The following is a 26,280-nucleotide window of genomic DNA, read 5'->3' as shown; positions in this document are numbered from 1 at the left end:
CTGGATGATGTGATCTCCTACATAAATAGTAAATGCCATCTACCTTAAAGGATACAGTTCTTCAGAGGTTCCACATTGAGAGAAACCATCATCTAGATAAGGTGCATGTGGAATTGAAAAGAATGTTCCCAGAGTGATGAGAAACAGGTGGCATGCCATGTTAATATGTCCCATTTTCGGTGACCACACCCCTTCTGGTATATGATCACGCCCAATTTTCCAGCGCGCGCCTTCGGCACGCACACATCATTTCATTTAGAAGATTTTTGGGGAGGGGGGGCATTCTTAATCCTGCCCTGGGCTTGGGGTGCATCATGTGTCAGCAAAAGGATGATGAGGTGCAGAAAAGATGTGGGGATAAAAGTTCTGTGAGCATTGAAAGGTCATTGGCTTTGGGAATGAGTGGTAAAAGAAGGATGTACAGGTGGTGCCTGCCATTTGCATGAGTTCTGGCGAGGGGTTGGAACTGGGACCACTCATTACCAAATGTCTAGTTTCGCCTCTGTGTCTAACGGAGAGCAAGGAAGGACAAGGGATAAATCAGTCTACAACCTCATGCAGATTATATATCACCCAACGGTAATATAGGGTTACAGGGAATTCTAGGTTTTCTAACCTTTATAAGGTATATAAGTGATAAGGCAATAGACCATTAGGCAGACTGAAGTAAATAAAATCAATACCTTGTGTGTACAGTTTGCAAACTGTCTGGCATAATCCCAGATGACTATCGAGCCAGTTCCACAGTACAAACACCCATTCACTAAGAGAGTCTTGAGATTCTTTTACTGTGACCATCCTCATATACATTCCTGCTCCGTAGCCTTCCCTGTCATGTCCAATCACCACCTTTCGCAGCTGCCCCAAAGACACCGCCTCCAACACAAAACAGTCAGTCTAGAAGGAATGAAAACACAAATACTATCAAGAAAAATAATGATAGGAAGTCCAATGTACCTCAGCAAAAAGTTGTACGATAAGCACATAGCGTACAATCTCGCAGTTCCTAACTCTGAAAGTGATATGTACTATTTTGTCCTTATGTTATTTTACTCCAGCCAGTGCAGCACACAAGATTAAATCTCCATTTTGACAAGAAAATGAACACTGCACCCACTGTAGATATGCCACTGGTGGGCAAATAGCAAGATGTGTACATCTCTGTATACTGGCGCATATACCGTTTGGGAGTAACATACTCCGAATTTCCCCTTAACGCTGCATTAAGGACCTGATTCAATAAAGATTGCAAATTCTGCTAAATATTTGCAATCCTATGGATCACATGCTGGGGGCCACCCATCGCAGGGCAATGCCGCCCAGCATGCTATCAGCCGCCCCTAAGACCACGCTGAAATTGCGGTGCGACCGCAATTTCAGTATGATCGCTGACAATGAGGTAGCCTCCTGCGCCCACAGGAGGCCCACCATCATTTTCCTGATTGCAACGGATACGTGTGACTTCACGCAGCCACCCCGATCATACCTCCGTCACGCCCGCCGTTTCTCCGTTGCCGCCCTCGTTTCTCCATCACCGCCCCCGCAGCGCTCCGTTTCCACCTTGGAAATGGAAAGTTGAGACCCTCAGGACGGGCCCTGCGCATGCGCCCACATGCGCAGTACCCGTATTGCGATCCATCCTGAATTAGGTCCTAAGCCCAGTGCGAGGTTATCCCAAATTTATCATATGAAATGCAGTGAATAAATAGCACAAGCTACTGTTTCGCTCTTTTCTTACAGATTTACAAACAACTGCTTGATAGTGAAAGTGATAAATATATGGAATAAATTCTCAACAGTAGTACTGAATAATAGATTACATTTATACTGTAGCTGGGATTGATATAGGGCCATTTAGGAAGGAAAATACAACCTATTGTATATAAAAACATTTATTTTTACTTATTTATGATCCTCATACAGATCAGCATAAATTATGCCCCACCGAGAAATAATAACTGAGATACTGGGGGTGCTGAACAACATGGCCCCAAAAAATGCAAATTGAGATGCAATATATAAATTCCAATGGAACTACGCTTCCAAGGCCGAATTATAACTTTTTTAAATTTCCATAGGTATTAACTATTCATTCTACGTTACACATGACATATGCATGGGGCAATTCTTAAAACTGATCATTGGTAACTGGAAAAAGGGTACTTGAAAAATAGCTATGAAACGTGATAATTTGCTGTGGGTCACATCACCTATTCTTGTCAAAGCAGGCTGCAGCTGCTGTGTGTACAGTATTTGGGGGCTTTTTCTATGGTTTTACTGAGAAGTTGTATAAAACTTTTGTTTACCAAGTATGTTTGGTCTATTTGGTTATACCTGTACTGTATGTATCTTTTTTTACTTTATATTAACACAAAAATCTAAAAATTATTACGTAAAATAGTGTTTTAAGACTCATATTGACTTAAATGTGGATAAAAGTGATGGCTCAGCTGAATCCGGGGATTTTATTTAAACATTGTAGAATAGATTGTGACAAAAGTAAAGTAAAACTAAGTTACCTGCATCATACAGCATGGAATATGCTTTTTGTTCCATTGGGAATATTGTTGGAAAGTTTAGTGTAAATCTTTGTGAGATGCACAGTATTACCCAAATTAAGGATAAAAGACTTCTACTTTATGTGTGAAATAGGGCATTTATGGATACACAAGACTGTTGTTTTATGTTATGTTTAGCTTTCTATAAATACAAAAAAATACATTAAGGGGGCAATTCAATTAGCAGTGGTAAATGGCTATTTGCCAACTCCCCCCCTCCCATCCCACTCCCAGGGCTATTCATAGGTCTAGGATCATTTCCCGGATCCTATGTGTTTTTGCCCCAAAGAATTTATTATTTTTTGGGTGAAAAAAGACGGGCTTGAATTGAATTGGGGCAAAGAGATCGATGTGAAGCCCATTTTGTTTTCGCCTGACACTTTTTTGCACATTTGAATTCCCCTCTATGGGTGAGATTCAAATGATATATCACGCCCAATTTCCTTTCTAAAATGATCTCAGTTATCGCGCATATTGCACCCACAGTAATCAGGTTTACTGTGTAAAGGGTTGGGTACCTCGCTACTCCGGGGTATAGCGATCTGAAATAATGATACAATGTCCCTGAGGGCAGAAACAGAACGAGTGTGGAAAGGGGTGAAAAGAATTGAATCCCGCCCTTCATGTGAGATTGGGGCTGTTTCTGCACCAGGGGCACTTGTGTCTGGAATACCCCTTCTGTGCAGCAGGACTCCGCTGCTTTTTGTTGGTGGCACCATCTCTGGATGAAATTTTTGTAAGATGCGTGGACAGAGTTTACAATAGGCATTGGCACAGCGCCGGAGTCTACAATCAGCAGGATCTTCGCCATCTTTCCTAATACATCACACAAAAGATGGCATGAATGGCAAAATGGGACCTGCTGCAGGCATACCATTCTATGTATAGGATGTGCGGTGTATGGGGACTCCCTTAAACAAGGGCCCATTTGAACCGCATACTCTGCACCAATTATAGGTATGTCAGTGACTACAAAACATAATGTTCTTTGTCACAAGCTTCAAGAAGACTGGTCCCTTCAGCTAAAAACAAGACCTACAGCACAAACACAATTTTTCCTACAACACAGTAACACACTTTTTGTCTTTACCAAACTAGTGTAATGTTACTGGGCCACCACACAACTCTTGTACAGAAGTCATGTTTCCATTTTATTTTTTTATTTATTTTACAATTAATAATTTTACAGGCTGTAAGATGAATTCCTTCTTGGCTTGAGTCTTCAGGCTGGTTAATAAGCCATCATACTGTATTTTTCACAACGTTATATGACTATGATGGGAACCAAAGCTTTGGAATATGCCTATGATCTCGGTTGTCACGATGGCAGCCTCCCCCTGCTCCTTCTCCCTCTGCCATAACATGAATTGCTGAGAGCTGTGACCCTGTGGCAGCCATATTTGCTTGCCCTTCAGGGAGGTATTGAAAATATATAATGATTAGTTGTGCGATACTGTAGCAGATAAATGCTTTAAAGGTACTTAGCTTTCTATAGAATTAATACCCCTTCTTTGTGTATTGCTGTTTTATGGTTCTGGATGAACTTCTGTCAACAAGCAGCCAGGTATTGTAATATACAGTACCTGGCAACTGTTCCTTTCTGACAGTGGAAAAAGCTGTTGTCTTTTGGATAAGGGCTGGACTGGCCAAGGTTGTTCTTATTCTGAGGAGAAAGTAATGGGAATATCCTGGAATCTGCTCTGTAATTATCCCTCAAGAGAGCTGCACATCTGTTCCTGACTAAACAGCTCCGTTCCTCATTGGGTTGATGGAACTTATTTTAAAGTCAGTCATGGTACAGTCATTTGATTTTGATACCATGTACTACTATTTATTAGAGTACATTGTGTACATAGTATATTTACGCTGCTTTAATGCACATCAATGCAAGTTCTATGTTTTATACATGTGCTACATACTGAATACAAATCTAACTGGACATAAAAAAATTTGTACATGAAATAATATATATGTGTATATACAATAGCAGTCTGCGGCACTCCACTAATGATTTAATCAAACACAAGCAGCCGGTGCCCTCCATCTGTAAATATATATATGCAGTGTAAATGGATTGTTGGCGGCACTCACGGCTTTAAGAAATAGACTCCAATTCCTGTTATCTTTGTCAATGTTTCAATGTTATTGACGCAACAATAACATTGAAACGTTGACAAAGACAACTGAACTTGGAGTCTATGGGGTATATGCAATTCACGGCGAATCGCGGCAAATTATCGCCGTTTTCAAATTCGACACAATTCGACAGGTGAATTCCGGCAGGTGGCTGCCGGAATTCACCATATTCAATGCAAAACGGATTCGACAGTCCCGCGGGCGAAAATCGGCTGATTTGGCGGATTTTGCCGCGATTTTAAAAAACGGGAAAAAAACGGGAAAAAAATGGCGTGGGGTCCCCCCTCCAAAGCATAACCAGCCTCGGGCTCTTCGAGCTGGTCCTGGTTCTAAAAATGCGGGGGAAAATTGGGCAGGGATCCCCCGTATTTTTAAAACCAGCACAGGGCTCTGCGCCTGGTGCTGGTGCCAAAAATACAGGGGACAAAAAGAGTAGGGGTCCCCCGTATTTTTAACACCAGCATCGGGCTCCACTAGCTGGACAGATAATGCCACAGCCGGGGGTCACTTTTATGCCGTGCCCTGCGGCCGTGGCATTAACTACCCAACTAGTCACCCCTGGCCGGGGTACCCTGGGGGAGTGGGGACCCCTTCAATCAAGGGGTCCCCCCCCCAGCCACCCAAGGGCCAGGGGTGAAGCCCGAGGCTGTCCCCCCCCATCCAATGGGCTGCGGATGGGGGGGCTGATAGCCTTTTGTGATAATAAAAAGATATTGTTTTTTCCAGTAGTACTACAAGTCCCAGCAAGCCTCCCCCGCAAGCTGGTACTTGGAGAACCACAAGTACCAGCATGCGGGAGAAAAACGGGCCCGTTGGTACCTGTAGTACTACTGGGAAAAAAATACCCAAATAAAAACAGTACACAGACACCTTGATAGTAAAACTTTATTACACACTACCGACACACACATACTTACCTATGTTGACACGCCGACTGCCACGGTCTCCGACGATCCGAGGGTACCTGTGAAAAAATTATACTCACCTTCCAGCGTCCAGAGGTACATCCACGTCCAGATATAAATCCACGTACTTGTTAAAAAAACAAACCGAACACCCGCTCCATGCCGTACTGAAAGGGGTCCCATGCTTTCACATCAGACCCCTTTCTCCCGAATGCCGGGACATCACGTGACTCCTGTCACTGAAGTCCCTTCAGCCAATCAGGAAGCGCTACTTCCGTGGCGCTCACCTGATTGGCTGTGCGCTGTCTGTGCTGTGACAGCGCATCGCAAAGCCGCTCCATTAGTTTCAATGGTGGGAACTTTGCCGTCAGCGGTGGGGTTACCCGCGGTCAGCCGCTGACCGGCGGGTGACCTCACCGCTAGCCGCTAAGTTCCCACCATTGAATATAATGGACGGGGCTGTGCGATGCGCTGTCTGAGTTCAGACAGCGCACAGCCAATCAGGTGAGCGCAACGAAGTTGCGCTTCCTGATTGGCTTTAGAGACCTTTCTGTGACAACTGTCACTGACAGGTCTCATTCGTGGAAAGGGGTCTCATGTGTCAGCATGGGACCCCTTTCAGTCCGGTGGCCCGTGTGTTCGTTTTCTTTTTTTGCCAAGTACGTGGATGTATCTCTGGACCATGGCTGAGGTGAGTATATTGATCTTTTATTTTCAGGTATCCGTGGATTCTACATGGAGAAGAGGACCGATGTCGGCGTGTGAACTTAGGTAAGTATGTGTGTGTCGACGTATGAAATAAAGTTTTACTGTCACGGTGTGTGTGTGTCCTGTTTTTATTTGGGTATTTTTTTTCCAGTAGTACTACAGGTACCAGCGGGCCCGTTTTTCTCCCGCATGCTGGTACTTGTGGTTCTCCAAGTACCAGCTTGCGGGGGAGGCTTGCTGGGACTTGTAATACTGCTGGAAAAAACAATATTCTTTTCATTATCACAAAAGGCTATCAGCCCCCCCATCCGCAGCCCATTGGATGGGGGGGGGGGACAGCCTTGGGCTTCACCCCTGGCCCTAGGGTGGCTGGGGGGGGGACCCCTTGATTGAAGGGGTCCCCACTCCCCCAGGGTACCCCGGCCAGGGGTGACTAGTTGGATATTTAATGCCACGGCCGCAGGGCACGGCATAAAAGTGACCCCCGGCTGTGGCATTATCTGTCCAGCTAGTGGAGCCCGATGCTGGTGTGAAAAATACGGGGGACCCCTGCTCGTTTTGTCCCCCGTATTTTTGGCACCAGCACCAGGCGCAGAGCCCGGTGCTGGTTTTAAAAATACGGGGGATCCCCTGTCAATTTTCCCCCCGCATTTTTAGAACCAGGACCAGCTCGAAGAGCCCGAGGCTGGTTATGCTTTGGAGGGGGGACCCCACGCCATTTTTTTTAAGGATTTTACCGTTCCAGCAATAAAAAAATTTAAAAAAAAAATAATATTTTAAAAAATATATAAATAATATTTGTGCCTCCAAAAAAAAAAAAGTACCTAATCCCTTCTAATATAAATAGATATGCTATTCCTAAAAAAAAAAAACACCAAAAAAAACATGTTTAATTTTTTTTTTATTGTTTTCAACCTCCAAAGTGTGGCGGATTGAAAATGACGAATTTGCTGTCTAAAAGCACTGCTGTCGAATTTCCAAACTTGAATTGAATATGCTTTTGTCGAATTGCAGCACTTGTATCATTGCAGAAAAGTCGAATTTGCAAAAATTCGAATTTCAAAAAGTCGAATTTTGAAAGTCCGTTTTTTGGTCGGAAAGCACTGAATTGCATTGGCGAATTTTTTTTTGGGGCGAAAATTACCCGAAATTCGACAATTTCGGGAATTCGACCGCAATTGCATATACCCCTATTTCTTAAAGCTGTGAGTGTCACCGACAATCCATTTACACGATATATATATATATAAAATACAATAGATAGAAATATATAGATATATAATAGAGATGAGCGGGTTCGGTTCCTCGGAATCCGAACCCGCCCGAACTTCATGTTTTTTTTCACGGGTCCGAGCGACTCGGATCTTCCCGCCTTGCTCGGTTAACCCGAGCGCGCCCGAACGTCATCATGACGCTGTCGGATTCTCGCGAGGCTCGGATTCTATCGCGAGACTCGGATTCTATATAAGGAGCCGCGCGTCGCCGCCATTTTCACTCGTGCATTGAGATTGATAGGGAGAGGACGTGTCTGGCGTCCTCTCCATTAGAATAGAGATAGATTAGATAGAGAGAGATTGTGCAGAGTCGCAGACAGAGTTAGTTTACCACAGTCAGTGACCAGTGCAGTTGCTAGTTAACTTTTATTTAATATAATATATCCGTTCACTTCTCTCTGCTATATCCGTTCTCTGCCTGAAAAAAAAAACGATACACAGCACAGTCAGTCACACAGTGTGACTCAGTCTGTGTGCACTCAGCTCAGCCCAGTGTGCTGCACAGTCATCAATGTATAAATTAAAAGCTTATAATTAATTGTGGGGGAGACTGGGGAGCACTGCAGGTTGTTAGCAGGAGCCAGGAGTACAATTATATTAATTAACAGTGCACACTTTTGCTGCAGGAGTGGTGACCAGTGCCTGACCACCAGTATAGTATTGTTGTATACTACTAATATCTCTTTAAATATCAACCAGTCTATATTAGCAGCAGACACAGTACAGTGCGGTAGTTCACGGCTGTGGCTACCTCTGTGTCGGCACACGGCAGGCAGTCCGTCCGACCAGAATTGTATTATTTATTATTATATACCTACCACCTAACCGTGGTTTTTTTTTCATTCTTTATACCGTCATAGTGTCATCCTAATTGTTACGAGTATACTACTATCTCTTTATCAACCAGTGTACAGTGCGGTAGTTCACGGCTGTGGCTACCTCTGTGTCGGCACACGGCAGGCAGTCCGTCCGACCAGAATTGTATTATTTATTATTATATACCTACCACCTAACCGTGGTTTTTTTTTCATTCTTTATACCGTCATAGTGTCATCCTAATTGTTACGAGTATACTACTATCTCTTTATCAACCAGTGTACAGTGCGGTAGTTCACGGCTGTGGCTACCTCTGTGTCGGCACACGGCAGGCAGTCCGTCCGACCAGAATTGTATTATTTATTATTATATACCTACCACCTAACCGTGGTTTTTTTTTTCATTCTTTATACCGTCATAGTGTCATCCTAATTGTTACGAGTATACTACTATCTCTTTATCAACCAGTGTACAGTGCGGTAGTTCACGGCTGTGGCTACCTCTGTGTCGGCACACGGCAGGCAGTCCGTCCGACCAGAATTGTATTATTTATTATTATATACCTACCACCTAACCGTGGTTTTTTTTTCATTCTTTATACCGTCATAGTGTCATCCTAATTGTTACGAGTATACTACTATCTCTTTATCAACCAGTGTACAGTGCGGTAGTTCACGGCTGTGGCTACCTCTGTGTCGGCACACGGCAGGCAGTCCGTCCGACCAGAATTGTATTATTTATTATTATATACCTACCACCTAACCGTGGTTTTTTTTTCATTCTTTATACCGTCATAGTGTCATCCTAATTGTTACGAGTATACTACTATCTCTTTATCAACCAGTGTACAGTGCGGTAGTTCACGGCTGTGGCTACCTCTGTGTCGGCACACGGCAGGCAGTCCGTCCGACCAGAATTGTATTATTTATTATTATATACCTACCACCTAACCGTGGTTTTTTTTTCATTCTTTATACCGTCATAGTGTCATCCTAATTGTTACGAGTATACTACTATCTCTTTATCAACCAGTGTACAGTGCGGTAGTTCACGGCTGTGGCTACCTCTGTGTCGGCACACGGCAGGCAGTCCGTCCGACCAGAATTGTATTATTTATTATTATATACCTACCACCTAACCGTGGTTTTTTTTTCATTCTTTATACCGTCATAGTGTCATCCTAATTGTTACGAGTATACTACTATCTCTTTATCAACCAGTGTACAGTGCGGTAGTTCACGGCTGTGGCTACCTCTGTGTCGGCACACGGCAGGCAGTCCGTCCGACCAGAATTGTATTATTTATTATTATATACCTACCACCTAACCGTGGTTTTTTTTTCATTCTTTATACCGTCATAGTGTCATCCTAATTGTTACGAGTATACTACTATCTCTTTATCAACCAGTGTACAGTGCGGTAGTTCACGGCTGTGGCTACCTCTGTGTCGGCAGTCGGCAGGCAGTCCGTCCATCCATAATTGTATTATTATTATAATATATACCACCTAACCGTGGGTTTTTTTTCATTCTTTATACCGTCATAGTGTCATACTAGTTGTTACGAGTATACTACTATCTCTTTATCAACCAGTGTACAGTGCGGTAGTTCACGGCTGTGGCTACCTCTGTGTCGGCAGTCGGCAGGCAGTCCGTCCATCCATAATTGTATTATTATTATAATATATACCACCTAACTGTGGTTTTTTTTGCATTCTTTATACCGTCGTCATAGTGTCATACTAGTTGTTACGAGTATACTACTATCTCTTTATCAACCAGTGTACAGTGCGGTAGTTCACGGCTGTGGCTACCTCTGTGTCGGAACTCGGCAGGCAGTCCGTCCATCCATAATTGTATTATTATTATAATATATACCACCTAACCGTGGTTTTTTTATTGCGCCTCATTGCGCCTCTTTTTTTCTTTGCGTCATGTGCTGTTTGGGGAGGGTTTTTTGGAAGGGCCATCCTGCGTGACACTGCAGTGCCACTCCTAGATGGGCCCGGTGTTTGTGTCGGCCACTAGGGTCGCTAATCTTACTCACACAGTCAGCTACCTCATTGCGCCTCTTTTTTTCTTTGCGTCATGTGCTGTTTGGGGAGGGTTTTTTGGAAGGGCCATCCTGCGTGACACTGCAGTGCCACTCCTAGATGGGCCCGGTGTTTGTGTCGGCCACTAGGGTCGCTAATCTTACTCACACAGTCAGCTACCTCATTGCGCCTCTTTTTTTCTTTGCGTCATGTGCTGTTTGGGGAGGGTTTTTTGGAAGGGACATCCTGCGTGACACTGCAGTGCCACTCCTAGATGGGCCCGGTGTTTGTGTCGGCCACTAGGGTCGCTTATCTTACTCACACAGCGACCTCGGTGCAAATTTTAGGACTAAAAATAATATTGTGAGGTGTGAGGTATTCAGAATAGACTGAAAATGAGTGTAAATTATGGTTTTTGAGGTTAATAATACTTTGGGATCAAAATGACCCCCAAATTCTATGATTTAAGCTGTTTTTAAGTGTTTTTTGAAAAAAACACCCGAATCCAAAACACACCCGAATCCGACAAAAAAAATTCGGTGAGGTTTTGCCAAAACGCGTTCGAACCCAAAACACGGCCGCGGAACCGAACCCAAAACCAAAACACAAAACCCGAAAAATTTCAGGCGCTCATCTCTACTATATAAATTGCATATACTGTATATATTATGTTTATTCTTCATGCATGAAATCATGATCATCAGCATTATCTGTTTCTATAAGTTATGAATTTGTCACGTGAAAGTAGACTTTTCTTTTGATTTACCTTGTTTCGTGTAAATTTGTCTCCAGGGATCTGTGATTTGGAAAGTCTCCTTGCTCCTGAGTCTCCTCTCTCTCCATAGACAGTTATATACACATTCGCCAAGGTTTCTGCTCCCCAGTGATCACCAATGTGCACAGCTACTATATACTGGTGTACTAAAAAAATAAAATAATTATCAATAGAAAGCCTCATAAAATAAATAGCATAAATTCTCATTGCAATAATTATATTTTTCCCAATATCAAACAGTACATATGATGGTAAAATAGGATTGCTATGATATACACAAATAAAGCTTGTTATAGGTCATTTACATACATGCACTATGTGTGCCTTGCAATACTTTCTATTCTACAGATATGTATATTTATCTGCAAATCTACCTGTTTATGGGACTGTGGGTCACCTTGAAATGTATATGGTAGAAATAGTAAAACATCACTTAAAAGGGGATGCGGTCAGGATCTTGTCAGTTGGGATCCCGACAGTCAGCCCATTGAAAGCCCCATGTATTAGCATGTACTTTACATGGGCAGACTAGATGGGCCAAGTGCTGTCAAATTCTATGTTTCTTTGTAGCACTTTAAAGCACCTCCTTTATTTTCCTCTTAAAATACTGTCTTTATGATGCGTTATTACTACCTAGGTATTTATGCATTTGTTTACCATGTTAAATGTTCCTGGAGGTAACACCCCCCCATCCAATTAAGGTGGGTACACACTAATAATCGACCAGTGTGTACAGGCCTTTACACGTTTACATTATGTCAGCTCCTGGGCAGACATCTCCCTGGTGATAAAGAGGGGTGTGATTGAACAGGCCCTCTGAAAAGACTTTGCATGTGCGGCCCTCCTTCACTGGAACACGCTCCCTCGCTCTGTCAGGCTCTCCCCGACCTTGCATAGCTTCAACCGTGCACTGATAACCGACTTGTTCATCAAAGCGTACCCTTCCACCACATAAACTAGTCACCAGCTTGCTCACCCCACCCTCCTACCTCAGCCTTCTCTACCTCACCTACCTCCTGCCCAAAGGTCCCTATCGACATGCTCATTATATAATAATAATAATAATAATAATAATAATAATAATAATAATATGCATCACTCTTCCTCCCTGGACCTCCATATGAGCCAGTGGATAATCTGTAACCACACCCACCCTCTTGGTGTCTCTGCTCCAGAGTACTGAGAATCCATATAACACAGTCCTTTCGCTAATTAACAAGAGGGCAGGAACAGGGGAAATGTCAGCTGGTTTTCATACATTGCCAGATGCAGCCGACCAATTATCGGATCTTCCACATAACCTAGTCTCGAGGCCGCTCCCCCAACTCCCTGCCTCATGTCTTGGTCATCATTGCCTCGCTTACACTAGTTCCTGCCATCAGGCCATCTTCCGCTTGCTTGTGCCTTATGATACCTGTCTGTCTCCCCATAGATTGCAAGCTCTTTGGAGCAGGGCCCTATGGCTCAGATGCGGAGCTGTACCAGCTATTCAGGATTGCTGGGTTATGATCAGCTGTTGAGACTTAGATTCTGGGATGCAGAACAGTACCAGCTATTTGGGATTACTGGGTTACGACTAGCTACTTAGGCTCAGATGCTGGGATGCGTCGCAGTACCAGCTATTCAAGATTGATGGGTTGTGACCAGCTACTTAGAATTAAGGGGAGTACACACGGGAGATTTCACCCGGTGATGTGTGCTGAGCGATGTATCACAGACCGCTCAGCACACATTTCTCCCCCTGCTCAGCACACCGTGATGTGTGCTGAGCGAGGGGAGGGCTGCTCATTTCACCCAGCAGTGAAATGAGCGGCCTACTAGATTTGGCATGCATGCATGCCAAATCTAGATCTGGCAATAGCGATGCGCAGGGCCACGCATCGCTGTCGCCGGCACCCCTACACACAGAGCGATGTGTTCTTAATTTCTAAGCAATCTGACCAGATTAAGTGAACAAAGATCAGTGTGTACCCCCCTTTAGATGCCGGGTTGCGGAGCAGTTCCGGCTATACAGGATTGCTAGAGCACGGCCAGCTACTCAGGATTGCTGGATAGAGTCAGTGGGTGCTAACTGCACAGGAGATATGCGGCCACGTCATTCTCAAGCAGTGAAGGTGACAGAACGCCTGGCTGTGCGCGTTTGTTTTGTGACAAATAGGGGGAAATTGAATGAGCCACTGAGTTTACCCCATGACTAATTCATGCGCCGGACCTATTCAATTAGTGGGGTTTACCCGCGTGCGAGTCTCCGAAGTCCTGCTCTAGTCCCCAGGGTTGAACTGAACTGATAAGTCTGCAATTTATGTAGAATCAGTGTGTTTCCCCATGTGAATCCCGATTTTTCTAGGCAGGAAAAAGGCTATTTTATTAAGTAGCCTTTCGCCGCACAGCTGTTTTTTTTTTTGTGACATTACTGTAAGTCGCTGGGTAAACTCTGTGGTTTATTTAATTCCCCCATACACTTTACTAGTACAGTGCTGCACAGTGGCCAAATTATCACTGACAATAACAAAAAACTTGTTTAGTTATAATGAGCAATAATTTTAAGATAAGACCCATCTGGCTTTATAAAGATTCTTCCATAAAATCATATACCCTTTATTATATCCATTTTATTTTGAGTTACTGTAAACTCATTGTATGGCAACTTTTGAGGAGGTCAGATGAGGACTAAGCAACTTTTTCAGAGTGTCATGTGTGGTGAATTGGACTTTCATTATAGTCCTTACTTTCACATTTTTAAAAGAGCAATATAAATACAGTATACCATTTAATATTGTCTAATATTGATCAAACCAGTAAACTGCTATGCTCAAATGCTTGTGCTTGAAAAATATGTTGCATTGTTATTGTACTTTTTTGTTTAATTTTCAGTAATCATAATGCATTTGGATTGCTAATAAAAAGTATCTTACAAAATTGACACCAGCATAAGTTATGGGATGCACTTGTAAGGATTGAAAGAGATGAATAGAGTAAAAGCATAAGAGTAGAATAATATTTCTATTATTTAGCTAAAAAAAATACAATTTTCTTCAGTACTTTAAAAATATATAATTCAGTATAGCGTATAAGTAACTAATTTTTTGTTTTTCATAGTTCATTGCAAACACGTACAGTATGTCTATAGGTAAAATACATAAGAGGTAAATAAACTTTTCTTGATGAATATATAGTTGCATATGGATTATTTTAAAATGTAAACATTTTTGAGCGTACGGCCTTTTGTTACTTGGCGTTACTTATTATTTGTTTGTATATAAGTAATGCCAATGAACATAAATCCTGGGCTCTGGTAAACTTATATCTCTGGGGCCCCTGCCCCCTCCAATCATGCCCTCAGCCAAAACAATTTTGTACACATCATAAAGATTAGCCATTCCTATTCAGTTTTGTATAGCAGTAAGCAGAGTCACACATTTGCCATGGAAATTATGATCCAAGACGTGTCAGCAGATTTAAATGCTAAAGGAACAACAATGGTGGTCATTCCGAGTTGTTCGCTCGTTATTTTTTTTCGCAATGGAGCGATTAGTGGCTAATGCGCATGCGCAATGTCCGCAGTGCGACTGCGCCAAGTAAATTTGCTATGCAGTCAGGTATTTTACTCACGGCATTACGAGGTTTTTTCTTCGTTCTGGTGATCGTAATGTGATTGACAGGAAGTGGGTGTTTCTGGGCGGAAACTGGCCGTTTTATGGGAGTGTGTGAAAAAACGCTACCGTTTCTGGGAAAAACGCGGGAGTGTCTGAAGAAACGGGGGAGTGTCTGGGCGAACGCTGGGTGTGTTTGTGACGTCAAACCAGGAACGATACTGACTGAACTGATCGCAGATGCCGAGTAAGTCTGGAGCTACTCAGAAACTGCTAAGAAGTGTCTATTCGCAATTCTGCTAATCTTTCGTTCGCAATTTTGATAAGCTAAGATTCACTCCCAGTAGGCGGCGGCTTAGCGTGTGCAAAGCTGCTAAAAGCAGCTTGCGAGCGAACAACTCGGAATGAGGGCCAATGTGCACTGTCTACCCTCCTCTGCTGTTCTCAGTCTTATCCAAGATATTGGACAGAGAATGAGAGAGAGGGAGGCCAGCAGTGGGAGGAAGGAAGAGATGGAGGGTATCTAATGGGAGGGTTGAATGGCTGCTTCCTCTGGTGAAGGATCCCAGTGCACGACTGACAGTATGTGAAATTACGATTCTTGAATGAATAAGATACGCAGTTTATTAAAATCAAATAGTTTATAAAAAATAACTGATAAGTAGTTCAATAAAATCTGACTGATGAACAGTATTACAAAGAAATAATACAAATATAAATGTGACTATTACCAGTATGCAGAAGGGGATGTGGTGGCAGTGGGAAGGGGAGGGTGGGAGGAAGGTGGAAGAGGATTCCCCTTCCCACTCCCCAGCAGATGAGCAGTACTACTCCTTGGTTCACGGGGAGCGCACTCTGTTCTTCTATCATAGTCATGCTTCTTTTGGTACCAAAGGCATTGCAGGGGGAGGCGCGTGTACACCCGTTGAGTGAGCATTACCCACAAGAGAGTAGAGAGACTGTAGGGAGATTTAGGGGGAAATGTACTAAGCAGTGAAAAGAGTAGAGAAGTGAGCCAGTGGAGAAGTTGCCCATGGCAACCAATCAGCTGCTGTGTATAATCTTATAGTATGCAAACTATAAGTGAAACTTCAATCCTGCAACTTCTCCACTCTTTTCACTGCTTAGTAAATCTCCCCCTAAGGGATCTATGGGGGTAATTCAGAGTTGATCGCAGCAGCAAATTTGTTAGCAGCTGGGCAAAACCATGTGCACTGCAGGGGAGGCAGATATAACATGTGCAGAGAGAGTTAGATTTGGGTGGATTATTTTGCTTCTGTGCAGGGTAAATAATGGTTGCTTTATTTGTTCACTGCAATTTAGATTTCAGCTTGAATACACCCCACCCAAATCTAACTCTCTCTGCACATGTTATATCTGCCCCCTCCCCCCCCCCTGCAGTGCACATGGTTTTGCCCAACTGCCAACAAATTTGCTGCTACGATCAGGTCTGAATTACCCCCTATGTACTAAGCCTTGGACAGAGATAAAGTGGTCGGAGATAAAGCACCAACCAAGCTCCTGTCATTTTTAAAACCCAGTCTGTGACATGGCAGTTAGGGGCTGATTGGCTGGCATGTTTTCTCCGTCCACTTTATTTCTCTCCAAGGCTTAGTCCCTAGACCCCTTAGGGGAACATTTACTAAGCAGTGATAAGAGTGGAGAAGTGAGCCAGTGGAGAAATTTCCCCATCAACCAATCAGCAGCTCTGTATCATTTTATAGTATGCAAATTATAGATGTTACTTCAGTGCTGATTGGTTGCCATGGGCAACTTCTCCACTGGCTCACTTCTCCGCTCTTATCACTGTTTAGTAAGTGTACCCCTAAGTGTAATGCACCTGTTTAGTGGCTTATGTGGCATTTTCCATAGATGCAACTAGATATCTGTGCAGCTGGGCAGTTTGTAATGGGGGAAGCGGTCCAGGGGTGCCGGGGACCAGGACTGAGGGCGGCTAGGAAGGGTCATGTGGGCACACATGTGACCTGCTGGCATGTAGTGATGGGGGTCCCCAGGGAGCTGGTTGCCAGGTAGGAGATCACTAGGAAGGGGTCATGGAGGGGTTGCTAGCTGTGAGGCCCTGGCAGGCATATAGATTGGTTTTGTGTTCCTCTGAACCTTAGGGCACCTCTGAACCAGAGGGCCTGGGATGGTTGCACCCTTTTGTACTCCCCCTGTTGTCAGACCTGTTCTAAAGTCTAAACCCAGCATTTTTGTAAATTTTCTATCTTGTATACAGTGGCGTCACAAGCTGGGTGCGTGGGGGGAGTCCACATCTGGGTGTCACCCATGGAAGGGGTGACACCAAAGTACCGGCTCTTCTGCAGTGAAAGGAGCCGGGGGCTGCAGTGTAATATTCTTCAGCAGCACTTGGCTTCTGTCACAGATAAAGAGGCGGCACCCGCATAGCCCAGTCTCCGCGGGCAGCCAGCATCTCTGGGGATGCTGGACACGCCCCCTGGTGTGACAAAATGGAGATCTCCATGAGGCCATCCCCTTTTCGGGCAGCCACATCTACGGCACAGGGGGAGCAGTGAAGAGTGCACACTGGGTGTCGCCACACCCTGTGACGCCTCAGCTTGTATACAGTAGTATTGTGACATTTATAGTAGTTTTCAGTGGCATCAATGTATGCTTTGTGGGTACCTCAGAAGTTGCAGTAAAATGTCTCCTTTTAATACATTTAAATGATCATTTGTATCAAAAATACTATGAAACTGAAAATTAACTTCCTCATGTTTAACTGAGTCCACATAAGTTTTTATGGGGCTATATACCAGCACCGCCATTTACCGATTCCCTGGCGCTTATCCGATCTGCTGATCAAAACTGCCAATCGGCGGATATCAATGATTGTCGGTCCATTGGAGAATCAGAGAAACTAAGCATGTTAAAAATCTCCAACTGACCGATCTCCATCATTTTTTGGTTGGAATCGAGGAATCTGGGATTTCCAACAAGTTGGATTTACACGATTCCCCAACCTCAACAGAATGGAAAATTGGGGCAATCCATTGCAGATGTATGGGCCCCATTATATCTATTAACAGTCTGGCATTATATCTGTGAGTATGGTACTGCCAACTGTTGCAGTGATGAAATGATCAGTGTTTCCTCCATGAGTATATGCACCAAGAGTATTCAAAATGTGGTTGACCAGTTGCTGTGGAACTACACCTGCCAGCATTTTTCCTATTAAGGCATGCTAAAACTGTGGCAGAGCATGCTGGAATGTGTAGTTCCACAGCAGCTGGAGGACCGCCTGTTGAATACTCCTGATATACTCAAATGCATTAATACTGTATCATTGTGCATTGTTTATAGAAACTAGATTTCAAAAGATCTTAAAGAAACTACAATAGAAAGTGTCAGTTTGTAGAACAGTAGGCCTGCTTGTTAGTCTACAAGTTACCATGCTATATTATAGTCCAACATACTGTATTTGACGGCTGTCATGTGTGCTGAGCTGCATTTACCTGGCAACAGTTCTTGTTGATTATTCATTACCCGAAATTCTTTAATAGTTTCCTCCTCTTCATTATCTGCTGTTAGCCAACAGTTGCAGTCAAATTGTACTTCTTGTCCAGTTTGCTGCCCCACCATACAAAGACTTTCCAAATGCCACCCTGGTGCAGTGGGTAAATGATCACAGACAATTCGCATTTTATATATCTCACCAACATCTTCGAATTTCACCTGTAACATTTGTGTATATTGATTAAAAAGTCACTGTAAAATACAAAATATTGTAAGAGCTATGTTTTTTTTTGCCTTTAGGGATTCTAGTGCATTTTATAATAAAATATTTAATACCAGAGGGCGGCTTTGTTTATTTGGTACATACACAAAGCAGTGCATTATGGGGCCCACACACGGTGCTATTTGTGCTAAGTGCGATTTGAGCCTACACTATGGGGGAGATTCAAATGTTTGAAAAGTCAGTTGGGAGTCTGTTTTTTTCCTATCTAACAGACAGGAAAAAACAGACACCCAACCGACTTTTCAAACATTTGAATCTCCCCCAATGTGTGCTATGCAATTTGGACTAAGTGGGGTATGCTATTTGAACTACATGCTATTTGAACTACTTCCGATTTTGAATACACTACAATGTACTATATGTGATGTAGTACAAAAATACCTGACTGCACATACTATTTTCCTTGAGATATGGACTAGACGGAAGCGCACATCGCATCGCATCGCAGAGGACAATACACACGGTGTAATCTGAACTAGACGGGATGCTATTTGAGCTAAAAAGATCAAATAGCATGCGAGAAACGCATCATGTGTGGGCATCATTAGACTGAAAAAAGTGGTTTAAAAAAAATAAAAAAATCAACAAACCAAAAACCTACATACTACGGTAGGTTTTTAAAAGCTATGTTTATACTTTTGAAAATAAGCAACAACATATTGCAGATATACAGTAAGACCGAACCCAGCGGAGAATATGTTACGGCTTGTAACAGAATACATAAGTACTTGTCAAACCTAAGATATATTTGTAATTCAGTTTGTTATTCACAGTTTGAGGTCATGTAGCATTTAAGGCGGTAAGACATAAGGTCATTAAGAGGATGTAAATCATACCTCCTAACATGACCCTCTCCAGGAGGGACAGAATGCTCTGCTTCTTTTAATTTATGATTGCCAGCTCCTGTGTTGGACAGGTTAATGGATAAGAAAGGTGTTTCACCACAGATGATGGCAATCATACATTAAGAGGTAAGTCCAGGAGCAGAGCATTCTGTCCTTCCTGGAGAGGGTCATGTTGGGAGGTACTGTATGTGTAAATGTTTAACTCATGCTACTATGAAACACCTGTGCTAAAAGGAAAGCAAAAGCATACCTCCCAACATGACCCTCTCCAGGAAGGACAGAATGCTCTGCTCCTGGACTTCCTCTTAATGTATGATTGTCATCACCTGCGCTGAAACACCTTTCTTATCCATTAACCTGTTCAACACAGGTGTCGGCAATTATACATTAAGAGAAAAATACAGAGAGGATAATGTTGGGAGGTTTGGAAGCAGTTGATATGGGGCACTGTGTAGAGACAATGCCAGCTGCCATTCCTCAGTATGTTTGACATTTTCGGAGAAATTGGCTTGTTGTTTTTTCAGTCAGTGGCACTTCTACTGTGGTATATAGTAGGATGAACTAGCTATAACACCAATTGTAATGAGCTTTTATCCATTTACGCTTTATACTGCCCTCCAAAATATTAAGTCTCTCTCAGCCTTATGGTACATTTATCCACATATTCCAGTGGTTCTCAAATCCGGTTCTCAGGATCCCATCAGTTCATGTTTTCCAGACCACAAGCAGGTGTACAGATACATAACCAATTATCACATTTTAAGGATCCAGAGATGACCTGGAAAACATGAACTGTTTGGGGTCCTGAGGACTGAGTTTGAGAACCACTGAAATATTCAATTAGCCAATCAACCAATGCACCCTGTCTATATAATGCAGACTCCCTGTTAGAGCTGTAAATGACATATTCATCCCTGTGGTTTTACAAATAAATATATATATATATATATATATATATACAGTATATATATACAGTATATATATATATATATATATATATATAGCAATTCCACCATAACTCTCAACTGTCAAATGTTCATGGGACAGTCCGGTTTTTTGGGGACTGTCCCGCTGTCCCACCCGTGGGCAGAAGTGTCCCATGTTGGGGGCTGGGGGGGGCAGTTTGGAGGCTCCAGTTACTCGCTGCTTAGCAGAGCAGTGGTGAATAGACGCTGTGTGCATGTGCACAGCATCTATTCAATGGACAAAGAGGGAGCGGAGGCATTCCAGCAGCTCGGAGAGCGCTGGTCATGCCCCCTTCAGTGATGGCAAATGGAGGGCGTGACTTGTGATCAGGCGAGGGTATCCCTCTTCACTATGTTAAAATGTTCGGAGAGATGTACCACTGACTCATCACAAAATCTCCTGAACCATACGGACAAGGAACTTGAAATTGTGATAGTAGCTTGCTTTCTTTTCCTTTTTTTTCCCCCTTTTTTATGTTTAAAAGCTTAAACAATTTACATTGTGATACATACAATAAAGTTTTGAGTACATCTGGAAGGGTTACATAAGATAGCAGATGGATGAGATACTGGCACTATAATAATAGTTCCAATTCAGCTGTAGGTACCCACAAAAAAGGGATTTTTAAAAATCCCACCCTCATAGGGGTTAAAAGGGGGGGGGAGATGATTATTGCCAATTCCACCCTCACTGAAGAGAGTTAAGACAGCCCACCCAGCTGGGGCTATAAAGAATGCTTGGCGCCGGCGATACCAAGTCGCCGAGGGGGGAGGACACAAAGCTATGTTCCTAGAATTCCTTGCAAGTGGCAGTTGCAGAGCAGTCCATTATTCAAATAGGGAAGCCACATCAACTGCCAGCCCTATACACTGTCAAACATCGCTGATAGGGGTGTGGCTCCCCTATTTGAATAATGGACTGCTCTGCAACTGCCACTGGCAAGGAAGTCCAGCCTTATGGTTCAGGAAATGTTGTGATGAGTCAGAGGTATTTGCCTATTATATATATATATATATATATATATATATAGTGCATCCGGAAAGTATTCACAGCACTTTACTTTTTCCACATTTTGTTATGTTATAGCCTTATTACAAAATGGAATGAATTAATTTTTTCCCCTCAAAATTGAACACACAATACCTAAAATGACAACGTGAACATTATTTTTTTTAGATTTTTGCAGATGTATTCAAAATAAAAAATTAAGAAATCACATGAACATAAGTATTCATAGCCTTTGCTAAATACTTTGTTGATGCACCTTTGGCAGCAATTACAGCTTCACGTCTTTTTGAATTTGATGCCACAAGCTTGGCACACCTACAGTATCTTTGGACAGCTTCGCCCATTCCTCTTTGCACCACCTCTCAAGCTCCATCAGGTTGGATGGGAAGCGTCGGGGCACAGCTATTTTCATATCTCTCCAGAGATGTTCAATCAGATTCAAGTCTGGGCTTTGGCCGGGCCACTCAAGGACATTCACAGAGTTGTCCTAAAGCCATTCCTTTGATATCTTGGCTGTGTGCTTAGGGTCTTTGTCACGCTGAAAGATGAACCGTCGCCCCAGTCTGAGGTCAAGAGCGCTCTGGAGCAGGTTTTCATTCAGGATGTCTCTGTACATTGCTGCATTCATCTTTCCCTATATCCTGAGTAGTCTCCCAGTTCCTGCCACTGAAAAACCATCCCCACAGCATGATGCTGCCACCACCATGCTTCACTGTAGGGATGGTATTGGCATGGTGATGAGCAGTGTCTGGTTTCCTCCAAACATGATGCACGCCAAAGAGTTCAATCTTTGTCTCATGAGACCAGTGTACTGTGTTTCTCATGGTCTGAGAGTCCTTCAGGTGCATTTTGGAAAACTCCAGGTGGGCTGCCGTGTGCTTTTTTTTTTACTAAGGGATGGCTTCCGTCTGGCCACTCTACCATACAGGCCTGATTAGTGGATTGATGTAGAGATGGTTGTCGTTCTGGAAGGTTCTCCTCTCTCCACAGAGGAATGCTGTAGCTCTGACAGAGTGACCATCGGGTTCTTGGTCACCTGCCTGACTCGGGCCCTTCTCCCCATATCGCTCAGTTTAGATGGCCGGCCAGCTCTAGGAAGTCCTGGTGGTTCCGAATTTCTTCCATTTAAGCATGATGGAGGCCACTGTGCTCATTGGGACCTTCAAAGAAGCAGATATTTTTCTGTACCCTTCCCCAGATTTGTACCTCGAGACAATCCTCTTCGGAGGTCTACAGACAATTCCTTTGACTTCATGCTTTGTTTGTGCTCAGACATGCACTGTCAAGTGTGGGACCTTATATAGACAGGCGTGTGCCTTTCCAAATCATGTCCAATCAATTGAATTTACCACAGGTGGACTCAAATTAAGCTGTAGGAAGTTGGAACATCTCAGGGATGATCATTGGAAACAAGATGCACCTGAGTTCAATTTTGAGCTTCATGGCAAAGGCTGTGAATACTTATGTACATGTGATTTCTTAGTTTTTTATTTTTAATAAATTTGCAAAAATCACCCAAAAAGTTTTTTTCATGTTGTCATTATGGGGTATTGTGTGTAGAATTTTGAGAGAAAAAATTAATTTATTCCATTTTGGAATAAGGCTGTAACATAACAAAATGTGGAAAAAGTGAAGTGCTGTTAATACTTTCCGGATGCACTGTATATATAGATTTCAGATATAAGTACTTAACCAACCTATTTCCAGTCAAGAGAAGACAGTGTCTCAATTATCAGAGGTTAACCTGTCACTTGAACTAAACATTGGTGAACCTCTCAGAGAACAATAGGAGGAAAGGAGAGATATTTTGACTGTTAAATGCATTAAAGGAAAGCTTGATAGTCAGCAACTGCTTATCTGCTGTGTAAAGGGTACTGACACCTCTCCAGTGACCTTAAGTGTCGTGTGAAAATCTTTACCTTTTTACCTCACAGGAGGAGCCCTACGGAGAGCGAGAAGCTGAGCAAGGAGACCTAGGTCCCTTTGGAATAGTGTCAGCCTATCCCTGCAAACCCTACATATTTAACATACAGTGGGTGGAGCTTGGCCTGTCGCCCCAGCATTTACAGAACTGAGCAGCACCGGGAATCAACGGGATGGTGCAAAAAATCCGATCACAAGGAGATAGACAGGAAGAGAGCGTTTGTGGGTGGCAACTGACTGTTTTCAGGGAGTGTCCAGAAAACGCAAGAGGGACCCGGCGTATTGTGGGAGGAATTGTGGCGTCAGCTCCAGCCCGATCATCTCAGCGGCTGAGTAAGTCCTGGGCTGTGCAGAGACTGCACAAACTTCTGTTTGTACAGCTCGCCTGCACATGCGATCGCACACCTGCACAGTTAATTCCCCCTCCACATGTAGGTGGTGACTACCTGATCGCAGGGATTCAAAAAACGCACCCTAGCAATCTGGTCTGAATTACCCCCTAAGAGTAGACATGTATCTGGGTTTTCTCAATATTTTATCCCATTTACTTTGGGGACCATATGGGCCTCAAATCAAAAGATTTTGGGGGTCATTCAGATCTGATCGCTAGGCAACGATTTTTACTGTCCTGCATTCAGATAGTGGGCGCATACAGGGGGAGTGTATTTTTGCTGTGCAAGTGTGCGATCGCATGTGTAGCAGAGCTGTACAAACTGATTTTGTGTAGTCTCTGCGCAGCCCAGATCTTACTCAGCCACAGCGATCACATCAGGCTGTTCGGGACCGGATTTGACGTCACACACCCTCCCTGAAAACACTTGATCCCGCCTGCATTTTTTCAGACACTCCCTGAAAATGGTCAGTTGCCACCCACAAACGGCCTCTTCCTGTCACTCTCCTTGCGAACGCCCATGCGAATGGGTCCTTCGCACAATCCCATCGCTGACCGTCGATCCCGTTGCAGCCGTCCATCGCACCTGCGCATTGAGGTGCACACGCATGCGCAGTTCGGATTTGATCGCCCGCTGTGCACAGCAGTGATCAGATCTGAATGACCCCCTTTATGTCAAAATGGTCATTACAAACACCTTGAAATCAATCAGGTTGTGGCACCAAGAAAACTAGATTTTTGTTTGTTACTCTGCCATGGCAAATCAGTTACAGCTGTGCACCTCACACAGAACTTTTACTGCACAAACCTATGAGGTGTGGGGCATAATAATGAGTATTACTGCAGTCAGGATGTGCCACTATTACCAGCTTTTGTATTGCATCACTTCCCTTTGTTGTGAAGAGCATGCTATCACTGTATAGTCTTGACCCTTCACATGTAATGGTACAAAGGTATTATTAGCTGCGTCTGTAATATAGTACTTGCAAGGTGTATCTGTCTCTGATTGTCCTACAATAAATGGCTATGAGCAATATCTATAGCTAGATTACTGTTTCATGTGTTTTTTATTTCCTTTTTTTTTATTTTTCAATGCACTTTAACACAGTACTTTAATGATTGTTTATTATGTAATAGGGACTTGAATAGTATCTTCTTCCTAACCATCTATTTTACACCTACTCCTTTCATATCAGCAATTATGTAAATGAGTTGGGTTCGGGTGACGGGCGGTCAGCATACTCACGCAGGGATCCTGGGCGCCAGGATATCGACAGGGGGGCGAGCACACCGAAGCCCCTGTGGGTGTCGTGGATACCCATGAGTGGGAACAGCCCTGGGCCCCCGGCCGGCTTTCCTAGCAGCCGGGATCCCAGCGCCAGTATGTTGACCATCAGGATCCCGACCGCCGGTCACCTGACTACATCCCATCTAAATAGGACTACTGATAACTTCCGCCCCATGAATGTTGTACCAAGTTTACAATATGATGACACGGCTCTCAGGGTTAGATTGGTTCTACACCAGATTTTGGTCTGTCAGTATCTTGTTGATAGGCTGATAGTAACAAAACTTTCCAGGTTTGATTGAATTGGGTATAATAATATTAAATATCACATTGCGCTAAATATTAGCAAGAATGTATGCAAGAAGAATCACACATTAAAAAGCTAATTTCCGTGTATATTGAGCCTCATTCAGGTGTGGCTGGTGGTGCTATCAGTGTTGCTTACTTGGTAGCAGTGATGCACTAGCATGGTAATGTAGCATTAGGCATCTGGTATATAAGTAGATACCTCCTGCATGCATTTATGACACATTGCTGCGTCCTAGGACGCAGCTTCGGATAAACTGCAACATCAGCCGACTGAGTGTCCCATGGGGTCACACATGCAGTTCCGACAAAGAAGTCAGGAAATCTGATCCTGGTCTCGGCTCTCCCCCAAAACAGAGGCGACACCCCTCTGTTTTGATAAAATGAGCCCATCGATAATCCCTCCTCACCCCCAAATGGCTGCAGACTGTCTATATCTTGATGTCTGCAGCCGTAGTGCGACTGCACATGCGCAGCAAGGGTCCAGCGCATGCAGAAAGTATCAAACATCGGTACTTTGCTCTATGTGCCTCAGGTCCTTTAGCATCTGAATGAGGCAAATTATCATTCAGGCAAATTTCAGGAACGATCCAGCTGTACATCACATGCATATGCCCCAGATGTACACCTATAGTGATGTGTGTATACTTATACGCTATGTTAGCATTGGTAAAACACAGAGACAGCATACAGGTGTGAAGTGATCACTGTTAATAGTAAATGTAAAAATTGCATCACCATACTCATACACAGAATATATAATATTATACTAAAGAGCCATATACAGAAGGCAGACTAGTGTCTTGGATACTGTTATTAATAAATATGAAAGTGTCACATAAATATAATTAAATACTGTACATACACTAAACACAAAATGAAGATACAAATTGAACCCAATTAAATACAAACATTTGTTGTTTTTCCCTTTAAGAATTAATTGAAAATCTTTTCTGCTGCAGTCTTAACGGAAATATCAGTTCAGTAATGTAATGG

General features: G+C 43.3%; 1 protein-coding gene across 1 annotated transcript in view; it reads right to left on the bottom strand.

The window, feature by feature from the left end:
• Nucleotides 1-26,280, bottom strand: part of RP1 (RP1 axonemal microtubule associated) — a 1,008,071-nt gene that overhangs the window by 320,500 nt on the left and 661,291 nt on the right. Inside the window, exons 33-35 of the mRNA XM_063923729.1 lie at nucleotides 18,274-18,493; nucleotides 11,196-11,350; nucleotides 684-897 (exon numbers count right to left, since the gene is read on the bottom strand). Of these exons, the coding sequence (XP_063779799.1) occupies nucleotides 684-897; nucleotides 11,196-11,350; nucleotides 18,274-18,493 (589 nt within the window). The remainder of the gene's footprint in view (nucleotides 1-683; nucleotides 898-11,195; nucleotides 11,351-18,273; nucleotides 18,494-26,280) is intronic.

The sequence above is a fragment of the Pseudophryne corroboree genome, chromosome 5 (assembly GCF_028390025.1).
Source record: "Pseudophryne corroboree isolate aPseCor3 chromosome 5, aPseCor3.hap2, whole genome shotgun sequence".
NCBI classification, from domain to species: domain Eukaryota; kingdom Metazoa; phylum Chordata; class Amphibia; order Anura; family Myobatrachidae; genus Pseudophryne; species Pseudophryne corroboree.
This window is presented reverse-complemented; position numbering and strand designations above follow the sequence as displayed.